The sequence below is a fragment of the Antrostomus carolinensis genome, unplaced genomic scaffold (assembly GCF_000700745.2).
Source record: "Antrostomus carolinensis isolate BGI_N321 unplaced genomic scaffold, ASM70074v2 scaffold8726, whole genome shotgun sequence".
NCBI classification, from domain to species: domain Eukaryota; kingdom Metazoa; phylum Chordata; class Aves; order Caprimulgiformes; family Caprimulgidae; genus Antrostomus; species Antrostomus carolinensis.
In genome coordinates, this window is record NW_010322536.1 from 86,827 (window position 1) to 101,395 (window position 14,569).

A 14,569-nucleotide genomic window follows, 5' to 3' on the forward strand; every position below is an offset into this window, starting at 1 on the left:
CAGGAATCCCCAGAAAAATGAGATTCCCAGTTCACATGTCAAAGATTTTAGCTTTGATGGACTTGACAAGCTTGTAACAGGCATTCAAATTTTCAGGTTTGGAGAAGTTATAGGAGAGCACCAAGAAAATAAGTCTGAGACAAAATAACAGATTTTTAGCACAGTTTTTTGGGGTTGCCAGCTTTATTAATAGAAAGAGCTTTATCACCAGAAAGGACCATGGTTGGGCTTTACCATGGGGTTCTGGACTGATTCATTAGCAACACTGTTGATGGCTGTAGGATGGGATTTGCCATTTTAAGGCAGCAAAAGCTCCCTATACTTGCTTAAAAAAAAAATATTTGAGACAAAAACATACATATCCATGATGACTTTTGTAGTTCAGCAGAGAGAAACGAGACCACCTCACACCTCCTTTGTGAGGCATGTCCCAGCAGGAACCCACAACCAGCAGTGCCTGAAGCAGCTGGACAACAGCCAGCATCCCATGAGTAAAATCCTCAGCCTGGGATGGCAGCAGCGCTTTCACAAATCAACTGCAAAGAGGGACTTTGACCCCTCCAGCTGGTCCTGTGCTGCACAGAAGGGGATCACGGGGCCAGCTCTTCTTCCTAGCAACCCAAAGCACCTTCCTAGGTGGCTTGTGCCAGACTTGCTGCTTCTCTCCAGGCTTCATGCTGCTGCAGAACCACATGCTCCTCCCAAGCAGGAGGAAATCCACGTTACTTGCAGTGCTGCCGTTGGCACCCACACCATGGGTGATCAGCACCAGCAAGGCACTGAACACAGGGCTTGGAGCAAACACCACATCAGGGACATGCCACAAACGGGCTGTGGTGGCAATGAAGAAAGGGGTTTTTGGTATAATGACATGTAACAAGCTGGAGCTGAAGCCACTGTTGTCATAATCTTGCTGAAGGTAACAGAGTTAGATCAATGTCTCTGTTTTCAGATGAAGAAGCCTTCACTGATGCAGGATGTTTCTGTCTTTAGCTATTTTCCATTAACATTTACAAATGCTTTTTACTTCTCAGAAGATTCAATAAATCATAATTTATCAGGTTTAACACACAAGATAAATAGCTTGCTGTGCCCTGAGCTGCAAGTGTCTCATTAGAAGGTGATAGAGTCACTCACAGTCATAAACCAAATTCAAATGGAGGGAGGAAAAAAAACAAACTACAAACTAAGAAGGAGGTTGTAGGACAAAGCCTGGAGTTTTAACTTTCTCTGTCCTGTCCTTTCCCTTCCCAGCTTCCCCCACACCAAACCCAGAGGACAATAATGTCTAGACAGTATTACAGAGCATCATTACGCTTTATGATAGTCTAAGCTGTCATTTTATACAATACCCAACACTGTAGGGTCTGAACACCCAGGAACACCTGATGAGTGCCAGGTAAGTTGTGATTAACCATCTGGTTTCATGACTTCAGGGAGATGCAGTATGTGAAGACCTCTCCTGTACAAGCACTGAGCAAAGGCTCCCACAAGGCAAGCGACGGTTGCGGAGATCACAGACCTAGAACCTTCCAGCATAACATGCCTGTGAAGGAAAGGAAAGCACCACAGACATGATGACACCCACCTGCACTGGGACACACACTGAGAACACACACTGTTGAGCAAAATTTTACTTTTCAAGAAGTTTCTTTTCCTCCCCTGGGTACTGGATCTGCTCACAGGGGAAAAGGGACAGACTGAAGTGTCTCATCCACCATGCACCCCATAGCTTATCTTCTGCTCCCACCCACTTCACAGCCATGTGGCAGCACTGGGCCTTGGTCACCCCTGGCTGCATAGTGTAGGAAGCAGAGATGTGTAAATAAGTACAGAATTAGGGATTGGGGGGTGGTCTACAACTACCTTATCTTGCCAGAACAGGCATTAAAGAAGCGTGGCCAGCAGGTGGAGGGAGGTGATCCTCCCCCCTCTGCTCTCATGAGACCCCACCTGCAGTGCTGCCTCCAGTTCTGGGGCCACCAACATAAGAAGGTCATGGACCTACTGGAGCGAGTCCAGAGGAGGCCACGAGGATGATCACAAGGATGATGCAAGGGCTGGAGCAGCTCTGCTGTGAGGACAGGCTGAGGGAGTTGGGGCTGTTCAGCCTGGAGAAGAGAAGGCTCTGGGGAGACCTTCTAGTGGCCTCCCAGTACCTGAAGGGGCTCCAGGAAGGCTGGGGAGGGACTTTGGCCAAGGGCAGGGAGTGACAGAACAAGGGGTGATGGCTTTAAACTGGAAGAGGGGAGATCGAGATGAGATGCGAGGAAGAAATTCTTTCCTGTGAGGGTGGTCAGACACTGGCACAGGTTGCCCAAGGAAGTTGTAGATGCCCCCTCCGTGGGAGTGTTTAAGGTCAGGCTGGATGAGGCTTTGAGCAACCTGGTCTAGTGGAAGGTGCCCCTGCTGATGGCAGGGGGGTTGGAACTGGATGAGCTTTGAGGTCCCTTCCAACCCAAACCAGTCTGTGATACCATTCTACAAAAGTCTCTGCCAAATGCTTTCTTCCGGTGAGGTTAATTTTCTGTGTTGCTTTTGCAATCACAGCTGACTGGCGAGGCAGGAAGGCCTTTCTAGGACAACTCTTTTATTATTAATCTGCTGCATTCACGTGATCAGTAATAATGTCACCACCTGACATCTCCAAAATGCTGCCAAGAACAATCACTTGTGGCAGCCTGGAAGGAGACAGCTGGCAGGAATGTAGACAGACTCTCAGCACACACAGACAGCTTTCTGGGCAGAGTACTGTACCATGGTCAGTCAAGATACTCAAGCAAGCATTGAGCACAGAAGCTATGCAAAATCATCAGAGTAAAACCCTCATACTGATGATTTCAGCTAAACCCAGCCATGCTCACTGCAAAGCTGCCTGGGGTAGTTGCAGACCATGTTGCATGAACAGAGCCTTAAACGCTTTGCTCTGGAAGGAGAGCCAAATCAAGCACAGCCTCTCGTGGGAGGTATAGAATCACTGCATGGTTTGGGTTGGAAGGGACCTTAAAGCTCATCCAGTTCCAACCCCCCTGCCATCAGCAGGGACACCTTCCACTAGACCAGGTTGCTCAAAGCCTCATCCAACCTGGCCTTCAACACTTCCAGGGAGGAGCAGCCACAGCTTCTCTGGGCAACCTGTTCCAGTATCAGCACCTGGCCTATTGCAGAGAGCCAAGGAAAGGCACTATTGGAAAGAACTCATCCCTTGGGTGGGATCCTACCAAGCAAAGCAAAATAACATAACCCTGACCCATATAAGTTTCAAGAGAAAAGAAGTTATATGTCCAAAACTTTTCCAGTACAGAAGAAAATCCTTGCCACACCTAAGAGAGGAAACATACCCTTGGTAGCACCGTTGATCTGATGCTTCTTCAGGAGCCTCTGCTTGCCAAAGCTCAAGTGCTGCAGAAGCTACTTCCCAGCAGAGGGCTCTTGGACATTGCAAAGACAGTACAAGGAGAGATTTGGATTCTGATCCTAACCTACTTCTGCCCCAAAACTGAGGGGATTCACACTTGCTTTTTCAGTGCTGGCTCATTGCTTGTTTGCTTGTCACAGGGGGTCCAAGGTTCTGAAGAGCTTTTGTGGAAGGAGAAGAGAGAAAGAAAGAAAAAAAAGCAAAATATATTCCAGCAGGGACCATAGGTCTGCTTCTGTATGAAGATCAAAACCAATCATTCCTAAGAGCTGCATTTCCAGTAGCATTCACCACAAAATTGCTTTCACGCTGAGCCAGGCTAGAGAGTAGGTTTAGCAACACAAGGCTATTTTAAAGTGGAAAAAAAAAACCCAGAATGCTGCAGAACACACAGTATGGACTATAACAAGTTTGTTCTCTAGTTTGCTGCAGAACAGCTCTTCTAACCTGTCCCAAAAAAACAAGGTGCAGCTCACCTCCACCCAGAGAGCAGCTGGGCAGGCACATGCCACTTCCCAGACCTCTGGGAAAGACAATGCAGTGATGCTTTAAACCATTCCTAGAGATTCTTGCAGGAGTTGCTGTTGGGAGACCATGAAGCACAGCAGATATGGTATGTGAGATAAAGCCCTCTTGTTTGGCATACTCGGCCCCCTGAGAGAGCATGGTGTTTTAGTTTCAGAGCTGCCAGCACATCCATAGCAGAGCAGGGTGGTTGGATCCTGGGAAGCACCTGAGAAGAAGGCTGAGCTCACAGCACATGGGCTGCACACAGCAGGAGTTTCCTTGACACTCTTCTTAGCAAGGCTTTAATTAGCCTAACACCCTCTTAGCTGTTCATCCACAAGCTCCCAACTCATTAAGGGCTTGATCACCCTCCACACCCCTCCTTCCTCAACTCTCAGATAGATTTTCATGAAATAAGTCAGCACCAGATTTAGCAGCACAGATAGTGTCTCTGGTCAACCATTTTCAGGAAGAGAAATTTTAAAAAGCTTGGTTTTGAGGCAAAGTTCTGTCACACTTTTTTTGCTTTGTCCTTTTTATAGTTCTCCACTACAAAGGAGGAGAATCAGGGGATGAACTACCATCTACTGTGAAGAACATGGAGGTCAACCTGCACCAGAGGGACAGCAGTTCCCATTTCAGTGGCAGCAATAAACTGGAAGCAAGACAAAAGTGTGTACCAAGAACATTTAATGAATTAATTCATTTTGCATGTGCTTTGTTTTAAATCTTCTGATCCTTGCCAATTTTGCTGATATCTAAAGAGCTGGTGAGGAATTACAGTATCAGACTAGTTAACCATGCTGGGCTAAGTACCTGTCTTATTTACACCCCTGCAATCTCATTTAAATTTTTAATGGGGTTGCAGAGATTTAATGAGGCAGATCTTAATCCATACAGTCAGGGTCCAAATAGCAATCCCAGTCAGAGCCTTGATTTTCAGCAAAAAAAATCCAAAATCCACAACCAAAAAAAAAAGGCTCCTTGTACTGTGACAAAGCTTAGAAGAAAAAGGTAAAAAAGAATTTGAAGGGTCTTTTATGAAAGTATGTAAATAGTTACAAGTTCTGAAGTATTATCTGAAAAAAGGCAACCACTGCCTTCACTTCTGAAGTATGACACGCAGCTTAGATGACTGTGTACAAGGAGATACAGGCAGAGAATGGAGAAGAGGACTAGGAGAGCTCTTCTTACTGAAGTCAAGAACCCTACGGTTTCCTTAGAAGGATAAACATGATTACACAGCTCAGCAAAGAATGATAAGAACCATTTAAACCCAAACAATAAGTCAGTATTAAAATACCACAACTATGTTAGGATCAGAAAGTTTAAAGCTTCATACTGGAACTGTTCTGGAACAGCCTTTAACACAGTAGACTGAGCAAACGCAGTGAAGCCCACAGCCAAGGTTCAGAGGGGAGGTGACCCATGACTGCAGGACACTGGATTTGCTGATCCCAGCTGTGTTTCAGCATCACTTAGGGGTTTCTCCACAGCCAAATGCTGCATTAGGTGAGGACACACCAGTACCAGGCAGAATACTGGAAATGGCACTAGGCAGCAGACATCTGACATTGCCTTTCCAACCCCTGGATTATTCCTCTCCATCCAAATGCCCAGGATTCTGCCAGCTGCAACACTGAGAGCCAGCCTGATTAATCGGGAACATAACAGGGGTTAAAATCTCCCTCTGGAGCAGCCAAGTTTAAGTTGGCCATTTTCAGAGCTACTGACTGTTCCTGACATCAAACAGGTAAAGCATCTCCTGCTTTTATAAAGCTCTAAATACCCTCCCCCTCCACCAGCCTACGTGAAATCTGAACCATGTAAGGAGCTCACCCTCCAGCAACAACGGATTGAAGCAAGCCTAGATGACTGAACAGGAAACAACCTTGGGTCTACACACTATCACAGAGTAGTTTTGGATTTTGGTGGGGTATGGAGTACACAAAAAATAGGGTAGACATCAGAAACACCAATGCATAACATTCTTTTTAGTTCTTTTTAAAAAGACCTATGGGAGACCAGCAAGAGCCAGATTATTTGTTCTTCCCTCCATCTCAAAAATCACCAAAAGTAAACAGTTTCCAAATCTCAAGTTAATGCTGAAGTGGGCCAAGTTGGAGCTTACTGAGCTGCAGGGAGTGGGCAGCATTGAGCTTAAACTGTCTTCCTGATGAGTCTGGATGCAGCAAGGGCAGTATGTGGAGGTCTAACAGCTGAAGGGCTTCTAGAGACCTGTAGATTGAAACACAGGTACACCAAGAGGCAGCTGTTACTGCTGCATCTGAGCAGCCTTGGAAGGCACACTGCCATCTGCCCTACATGTCAGAAAATTAATCTTGGCATGGTCTGATGAATGCCAAGACACCTTCCCATTCTCAACCCTGTGTGCCTTGCTCCACAGTCACCACCTTCAGCCCTTTCAGGTGAGTTTTTGCTGTCTAGGCAGTGTGGTGGCACAAAAGAAAACCAAACCTTGAGTCTGCAGACCCACCCTCACCAACAGCCACAGGCAATGGTGCTGTCACAATGAACTGGCCTGTGACCCAAGGTGTGATGGGCAAAGCATCACTTTTGGCAGCAGGCTAGATCTGTACCGAGTGCTGGATTGGGATTAGCACACAAGGAAAATATGATCTTCAAGGTCCTCATAGAAAGTGCTCTAACCAACCTTCTCCTTGGGCTCAGTGCATCCTTGGATCACATCCCATACAGAGCAGTGACAGGAGCTACTTGAGGACCTGCCAAGGAGAGCCAGCTGCTGTTGTGCTCTGTCTACCAGGTTACAACTAAGAAGTACGAGGATCTTGCAGAAGAGGGAATGTGGCAGATGACTTACCACTTTGGAAAGTTATACCTGCTGAGTGCTGCCATACTGAAGGAATGCAGCCATCTCTGCCCATACCTGCCACGGGGGATGTCACAGCAAAAGGAATCTAGTCCAAAAGGAACATGGTTTCTTTTAAAAGAGCCACTTTTCAAAGTGTGTTGGGAGGCTCACACAGTGGTCCTGAGTAGTCAAGCTGAACTAAATTATATCTCTTTGGACCCTAGAAGCCCTACAGAGAAAGCTGCAGTGTTTAACTTGCTAGATGACACAAATTCTGGGCATGGAAACAAAATATATAATTACATCTTCCAGTCAAGTAAGCCTCATCCTCTGCTGTGTCCTGTCCCCATATCCTATAATCCCTTTATAGGATTTCTCCAGCTAGGAAGGGCAAGTAGAACCAGTATGACCACAGAGCCAAGGTAGGAGGATATTTGTTACCCAGATAATCTCCCCAGAGTCCACTACAGAGGAGGATAAGCTCATCTGGAGACATATTCAAAGCACCTCATATTTGTCTGTGCAATTTGATTTTTAAAACACTTTTGCATCCAAGCCAGGTAGGTGAATATACTGATGCAATTAACTGCAGGCAGCTTGGCACAGATGGTCCCCAAGAAACAGAGCTAGCAGAACAGCAGGGGTTTATATTTAATGATGAGCCAGGCCCTCAGTGAGGCAAGTCAGCAAGACCCCACTGAAGGCAGTGGAGACAAGCCAAGCTCCCTCAGCTCCTTGCACCTCTTCCACCAGTAAGCAAGGCACAGCCTCCCCACAGAGGGCCAAGATCCCTCACAGAGCCATAGAATGGTTTGGGTTGGAGGAGACCTTAAAGCTCATCCAGTTCCAACCCCCCTGCCATCAGCAGGGACACCTTCCACTAGACCAGGTTGCTCAAAGCCTCATCCAGCCTGGCCTTGAACACTTCCAGGGAGGAGCAGCCACAGCTTCTCTGGGCAACCTGTTCCAGCGTCTCACCACCCTCACAGGAAAGAATTTCTTCCTAATATCTAATCTAAACCTACCCTCTTCCAGTTTAGAGCCATCACCCCTTGTTCTGTCACTACTTGTCTTTGTAAAAAGTTCCTCCTCAGCATCAGGGACCTGAGCATTCGCCTGCAAACAGTAGTGACGTCTGACCTTGCATCCCCCAAGATCTTGGGCACCCTGGGCTGGAGCTCAGTATAGCTTCATAGGAAAGCACTCCCAAACATCTTGTACCTGTCAGCATCTAGATATTCTGAGAGTAACCACTAGGAACTGTGATTTTGGGGGAAACAGAAACCAAGCTTCCAAATGGCACTTCACTAGAAGGACGTGGTACCCCCTAACTGCCATTACACAGAGAAAAGAGATTAGAAAGCAGAGTCACAGCTCAAAAGCTTCCTTTGTGCTTAACTGGGGCAGCAGCATCCCCAGGCAGTGAGCCTATCCCCAAGTGGTATTTGTCCCATTTTAGAAGATGTGGATTGGTGATCTCTAACACCAGGGAAAATTCTGGCTTGTTGCACTAAGGTCCAGGTTGATCAGAATAGATTTAGACCACAAAGAGCCATGCCAGCTGTCAAAACCATACAGCACCCCAGAGAGCACCATGTCCCTTGGACAACAGGTTCCTGCAGAGCCAGAGCCAAGAAACCCACAGCCTTCTCCTTCTTTCATCTTCATTTAGGAAAGCTGGTCAGAGCTACAGCCCACATCTGCCCTTAGAGTTGTTCAGAGCATATCCAAGAGCAGAGAAAACAGGCCTTTGGTTGGGCAGGAGCTCAGTAGAAACCCAAGTTGTAGCAGTCCTATGTTAGAGGAGAAAGATGGTTTTTAAATGCCTATGCAGAAAGTCTCGTTAAACAGGGAGAGACCAATGCTCAGTGGAAACCGAAATCCTTCTTCCTGAGCAGAAAACCAGGATCTGAAAGGAGATCCCAGAGGGCTCAGAAACAGTTTAGCCTCCTGAATCATACTGCTCCTGCTAAGCAGGGACCTTATTTCCCAGCCTGAAAGATCAGGTTTTCCCCCTACACATGCCCTTCTTCCCCTGCTGCCGCTCTCCCATCATCAGCACCACATCCTCATGCCACCACATCCATGCAAGATTCATCCTGGCAAGGGGTGAGGGATGTAGCTGGAGGCCCAGAGAGCTCATGGCAGGCTTCAAAGCAACCAGCAAGCCTGGCAGAGAACAGGAGCTGCAGCACCTTGCACATGCTATGAGGAAGGCTCCCAGCTTCTGCTGCCCTCCAAACTTAACAGGAGTGAGAGTTATTGCTTCCTGCAGAGAAAAGATGCTGATTAGCTGTTGTCTATGGCACCCCACCTCTCATCAGAAGCAAAATACCATCTGGCATGCCACTCCTGGAGGGCTGCCAACCTTTGCAGTAAAACACGAAGGCGGGAGAAGGTCAAGATAAAGGAAGGGGAGCAAAACAGGCAGAAAGATTAATCCCTGCCAGGTGGTGTCAGTCCAGACATTGGAGTACAAAACTGGATGGATGAGCCAGCAGAGAAGAGGCTCTCTTCTTTCTCTTAGGAGAAAGAGCAAGAAGCAGAAGCAAAACAATTCTCTGCAGGAAAATAATGGGTGAGCTGAAGAGACACCAGATCTGAGCTACAGACCAACTCCAGATTAAGATCAACTTCACCTAAACCTCTCTTGATGGGTACTTGCCCTGGCAGAATTTGCATCACTGGGTTTCAGCTGTCCAAGGACAGACAGGGAGCAGAGACTCCAAGACTGTCCATGGGCAAAAGTAGTTTAAGAGAAGGGAGCCCAGGGAGAGAGGCAAGGCTGGAAGAACCAGTGATGGGAGAACAGCTTAGCAGGTAGCACTGAGCAGGAAGACCATCTCAAAGGGAATGCATCTTCTGCCTCTCCCAGCAGTGTCACATATGGAGCATGAATAGGGCATGACTTGTCCTGGCAAGGTTTCAGCCAGCTGGACACCACGATAGCCATTTCATGCTGAACATCCATCCCCCTGCACTGCAGGCAGCGAGGATTTCAGCAGTAGGGTGGCAAGGGCTCTCCAGCTGTCTGAACACATTCCCATGAGTGTTATCTGCTCCAGAGGTTCTGTAATCAACACACACACCAGCAGAGCCAAACTCTACCACAACAGCAATACCACTGCCGCTCCCTCTCCAAGAGAAAACCCCATCCCTCCCACCACAGCCACTCGAAGTTCAAGCATCCTCCAAGACACTGTTCACTGCTTGCTTCCTGTACCTCCTGGAAGGGGACAGGTTGTTCAACAACTTTATTGGCAACAACATCCACATAGCCACGTGCCAAATAGATTGGAGACTCTGTGTCAAGGCAAGCGTGCCATTCCACATGAAACTGCCTGCTTCTCAGCCTTGGGTTTAGTGGTACCTTCTGACTCCAGGCGATCCAGCCCATAGGTCACAGCTGTACTGATCTTCCTCACAGATGGAAGAGCTGTCCTCCTGACAGAAGATGCCATTGATGCTGGAGTTACCAGGACCACAGCTCTGCTGGATGGCTCCTCTGTCTGTCCAGACTGGGTAGCAGACAACTCATCAGAAGCTGGAACAGCCTTCTCACTGGTGGCCAGGGCCACATCTGTGAGATCTGGAGAAGACAAAAGCAGCAGCAGTTTGGCACAACAGTAGAAAACCCACCATTGAAGAACAAACTCCTTAATGAAAACTTAATTCAGAGTGGAAGGAGTTATTAAACTCTTGTCTCTTCCAAGACTCTGCTGTAATGAAAGCTTCTCCTCCAGGAGAGCCAGCACAGGCAGTTCCCCTTAATGAGGGCTCAGCTAGGTTTTACTTCCATTGCTTTGAGGACTGCTACTCACCACCCCATAGCAAGATCAGAGCACTGAGACACTGGTTGAGATCTGAACCGAGTGACAGATCCAATTCTTCATTGCAAAGATAAAAATTAGTTGAATTTATAATTAAATCCCAGAAGCAAATTAATTAGTGCAAACTGCTGGAAGAGCTTTCCCTCCCCCACAAAAGGGACTTTAATTTAAGAGATACAATGCAAACAGGTTTTTTTTTCTTCTTTTGATGCCCTGAAATATAAGAATTACCAGAAAAGCTGCCCAGCAGCAGTTTCATTACAGTGGTACCTACTACTACAGAAATACACTCCAGCTCAAAGCCAGCTCTGTGCTGAGGGACACCTTGCTGCATTCCTGTTAAGAAGACAGGCTCCTACACATACCTGCCAAGGTGACATTGAACCAGAAGGCAGCAGCTAGATGAACACAACTGTTTAAAATATTTCAGTATGAGCTACATCAACCTGAGAAGAGCTTACCATTCCTCAGTGGAAGAGAATATCAGTGCAGGCTCCCACACCCCAGGGCTTGCCAGACTCACAAGAGGGTGTCTACCTTCCAGCCACTGCTCCCATATCACCCTGATGACGCATTTTCATCCTCCATCCATCAGCAATCTGGCTGCCTTTGGCTTCAGAGGTAAAAGCTTTCCCCCCATAAAAACTGGATTAAATGTCCAAGGCTAAAAGTCAGCTTGCTATCAAGGATAGACATGAGGGTTTTGTTTGGTTTGGGGTGGTTTTTAAGAAAATCTCTACTCCACTGTTATTTGGGGCAAAAAACACATATGCTGGCAGATTTCAGTGAGGTGGATCTGGTAGCACAGGCAGAAGGTAGTGGCAGCCCAGGGCTAGAGGCTGCCTGCAAAAGGCTAGAAAAAAAAAGTCCCTTAGAATATGGATGTTGTGTGTGGAGACTTGAGGGTCCAAGCATTGGTACTGGTTTCAGATGTACCATCTCATCTCGTGTGAAAAGTGAACCTTGAAGCAGAACCCTACCTTCTACATCTGGAGTGTTCACCATAGAGGAAGTACCAGTTGTCACCAGCATCTGGGTGGCACTAGGAACTGTTGGCATCTGGGTGTCCTCCTCACTGTTTTCCAGTGGAAAGCTTGCAGCTCCTGTTCCCTGGGTAGCACCAGGCACCAGTGTCACAACTGACGGAGCAGTATAAGCCTCTTGGGCAATTCTTGTCACCTCCTGAGTAAAATCTACAGCAAGAACATGCGTCAGTACAAACACAGAGGACAGCTGACAGCAACAGAGCAGACATTTGAAGGAACATAACTTCATGAATTAGCATTTCCAGAGCCAGAGTGCAAGCAGCAGGTCCAGCCAAGTATCAGCAGGGCAGCACAGCTCAAAGACAGACGTGAGAAAGTGCGTAACAGCAACGAAGGCAGCACAATCAGTCCTCATTTTCTTAATTGCCCCTTAGAGACACACAGACCTACTGGGGAGCAACACCATGGGAGCACAGCACTGCTGGTCCACAGTGGGAAATGCTATTTGAAGCATGTGAGGCTGCCAGAGCAGTGGGTTTAGTGACCAGCTCTCGTAGCTACAAGACTTTAGCTTTGTAGAAGGGGTTTTTTTTGTTGTATAAGTCTTATTTATAGTGTTGTTTCCCCAACATCTGGGAAACAACAGAGAGGGAACCTGCTGATAAGTCAAGTACTTATACATTCATCTAGAAATTAATCAGTCAGGTTTCAGCACCAGAATGCTATTAGCTTTCCTTCTTTTACAGCAAAATATAGATCTTCTGGATACACTGAGGGGAAGTTGTCCTTTTGCCCCTGCAGCTTAAAGGAGAAGATTAAAGACATCCAGCAATTAAAACAAAATCCTAGCTCATAGTCTTCATCAGCCCAGAAACACGTCATTGCCCAAAACCTGACCAGACTTTTTTAAACATTCCTCCTGTATTTTAAATACAGAGTAGAAAAAATGGTCATTGGGCCAAAGGTACAGCCTCTGCAGGTAAGCATAGCTCAGGGTGACACCATCAGCCCATGGCAGGCTATCTAGGAGGAAGACTTCTGCCTGCTGGTAACAAAGCTGGCACAGCCAGTGGACAGTCAGAGCCTGGACACAGCTTCATTCTAGGAGGGTGAGACTCAACACCAGGAGCTTTTGTTACAAGGGACAAAGTTCTGGACAGATTTTGTGATCTGAGCATCCTTGTAAAGTCATAGAAGATGTCAGTCACTCACAGGCTACCAGCATAGCCTATCTATCCCTGGATTCAAGAAGCATTTCTAACCATCCATTATCTCTGCATCTTCAGCAAGTGTCCACATCTAGCAGTTGAGAGCCAAGTGATCCCAGATGTTAATTAACACCCCAGCAATTATTCCTCCCTCTGCTTTGCAGGGCTTCAGAGTAAGCACTTGCCATATCAAAGGGTCACTTTGGGCAGCATTATCCTCCTTGAAATCAAGTGCTCAATCAGTTGGTCAGAGGCTGGGCTCCCTCTCTAGTCACAGCAGAGTCATACCAGAGGGCTATTCAGAAGCATCTCTGGTTGAGGTGAGATGCTGAAGCCCCTGCTTTGATAGTACACCACACATGCAGAACTTCACTAAGTCAGTAAGTTTTTCCAACTAGCACCACGCCTCTGCTGATGGGACCCCAATTCTCTCTATACACTGCCATACTCAAGCACATTAATCCACCCAGGCTCAGCTGTCACAGCCTTTCCAGTCTCAGCTCTCCTCTTTGCTGCTACAACCACCCTCTCTCAGCTTGAGGAGCAGAAGAGGCAGATCAATGCAGTTGCTTCACATAAGATCCAAGACAATGTACAACCAACAGACTGCACCTTCCTGTACTGAGGGACATCATGTCTAGGAACAGCCAAGGCTAGGCAGTACTTTATAGGTGAGAGTTATCTGCTTAAGGCTGTCACCCCTCCACAGAGGCCCAGGGCCTTTCCTGGGGAGGGGTAAGGGGTGTCCTACCTCTATTGCAGGTACCAAGATCACAACTTTCTCCACTTTATCTTCCTGAAAAGCAGCACAGAGTCCCAAGAGCATCCCTCCTACATCTACACTGAGAGGCAAGTGTCTGCAACAGCCAAGTTTTACCTTTCCGTGAGCTTTCCAGAGTAGGAGAGAGATTGGACTGTGTATCTGTCACCACAGCAGCCTCTGGCTGTGATGGTGGGATGCTTTTCCCTTCTGTTGTGACCACATTTGTGTTTTCTAGCGAGTTGAGATCAGCCATGTCTACATCCGTCAGGTTCACAGTGTGAAGAGCATCACTGCTGTCTGTGGAAGCTGTAGGTGTCTTCTCCCCTTGCACCAGCACTGTGCAGTTGGTCTCCTCAGCAATCCCAGGAATTGGTGGAGGGGACACTGGAGATGGCAGCACTCTTGTTGCATCCTCTTCCTCCCCCACACCTCCCTGCAGGGTCTGGGATGGTTCTGTTGCCCCTTGGTCCTCTGTCACCTCATCACGAGATGTGCTTCCTCCTGGACTTATATCCCCCAGTTTTGTGTCATCCCAGTCAGGTGGCACAGTGTCCATAGGGTGGATGGTGACAACACCAGCCGTGGCAGGCAGCTCTCCTTGGCTGACACTCATCCCCTCTTCCAGGCCAATGGGGGCCTCAGTTGCTGTGAGGGGTTGTTTTGCAGCCATGGACACTCGCACAGCCAGGAGCTTCAGAGGGCTCCCCGTGTGGGCTCTTGGCATCTCCATCTTGGAGGTCACACTGTAAGCTTGGTGAGTTAGGATGACAGGGTGGTCACTTGCTGTTTCCAAGCTGGGAGAGCTGGGTTGCAGCGTGGGCTGGGACACAGCCGAGGGGTGTGAGCTGCTCTCAGCCACCTCCTCCTCCACAGCCACCCCAGAAAGAGAGTTTGTTGAAAGAGCAGCAGAGCTTTGCTCCATATCAACACCACCCTCTGTGGTAGTCTCACTAACAGGTCCACCAACAGACTCCTCCTGGACAGTAGGGTTTAGCGTGGTCACAGCTGTGGTCAGCATGGCCTT

At 47.7% G+C, this 14,569-nt stretch overlaps 1 protein-coding gene across 1 annotated transcript in view; it reads right to left on the bottom strand.

Moving 5' to 3' along the window:
* The window catches only part of ARMH4 (armadillo like helical domain containing 4), a 61,607-nt gene extending 47,044 nt beyond the window's left edge, over positions 1-14,563 (bottom strand). The window contains exons 1-3 of the mRNA XM_010170267.2: positions 13,660-14,563; positions 11,569-11,781; positions 10,129-10,347 (exon numbers count right to left, since the gene is read on the bottom strand). Coding sequence (XP_010168569.2) covers positions 10,129-10,347; positions 11,569-11,781; positions 13,660-14,563 — 1,336 coding nt within the window. The remainder of the gene's footprint in view (positions 1-10,128; positions 10,348-11,568; positions 11,782-13,659) is intronic.
* Between the last annotated feature and the right edge of the window lie 6 nt (positions 14,564-14,569).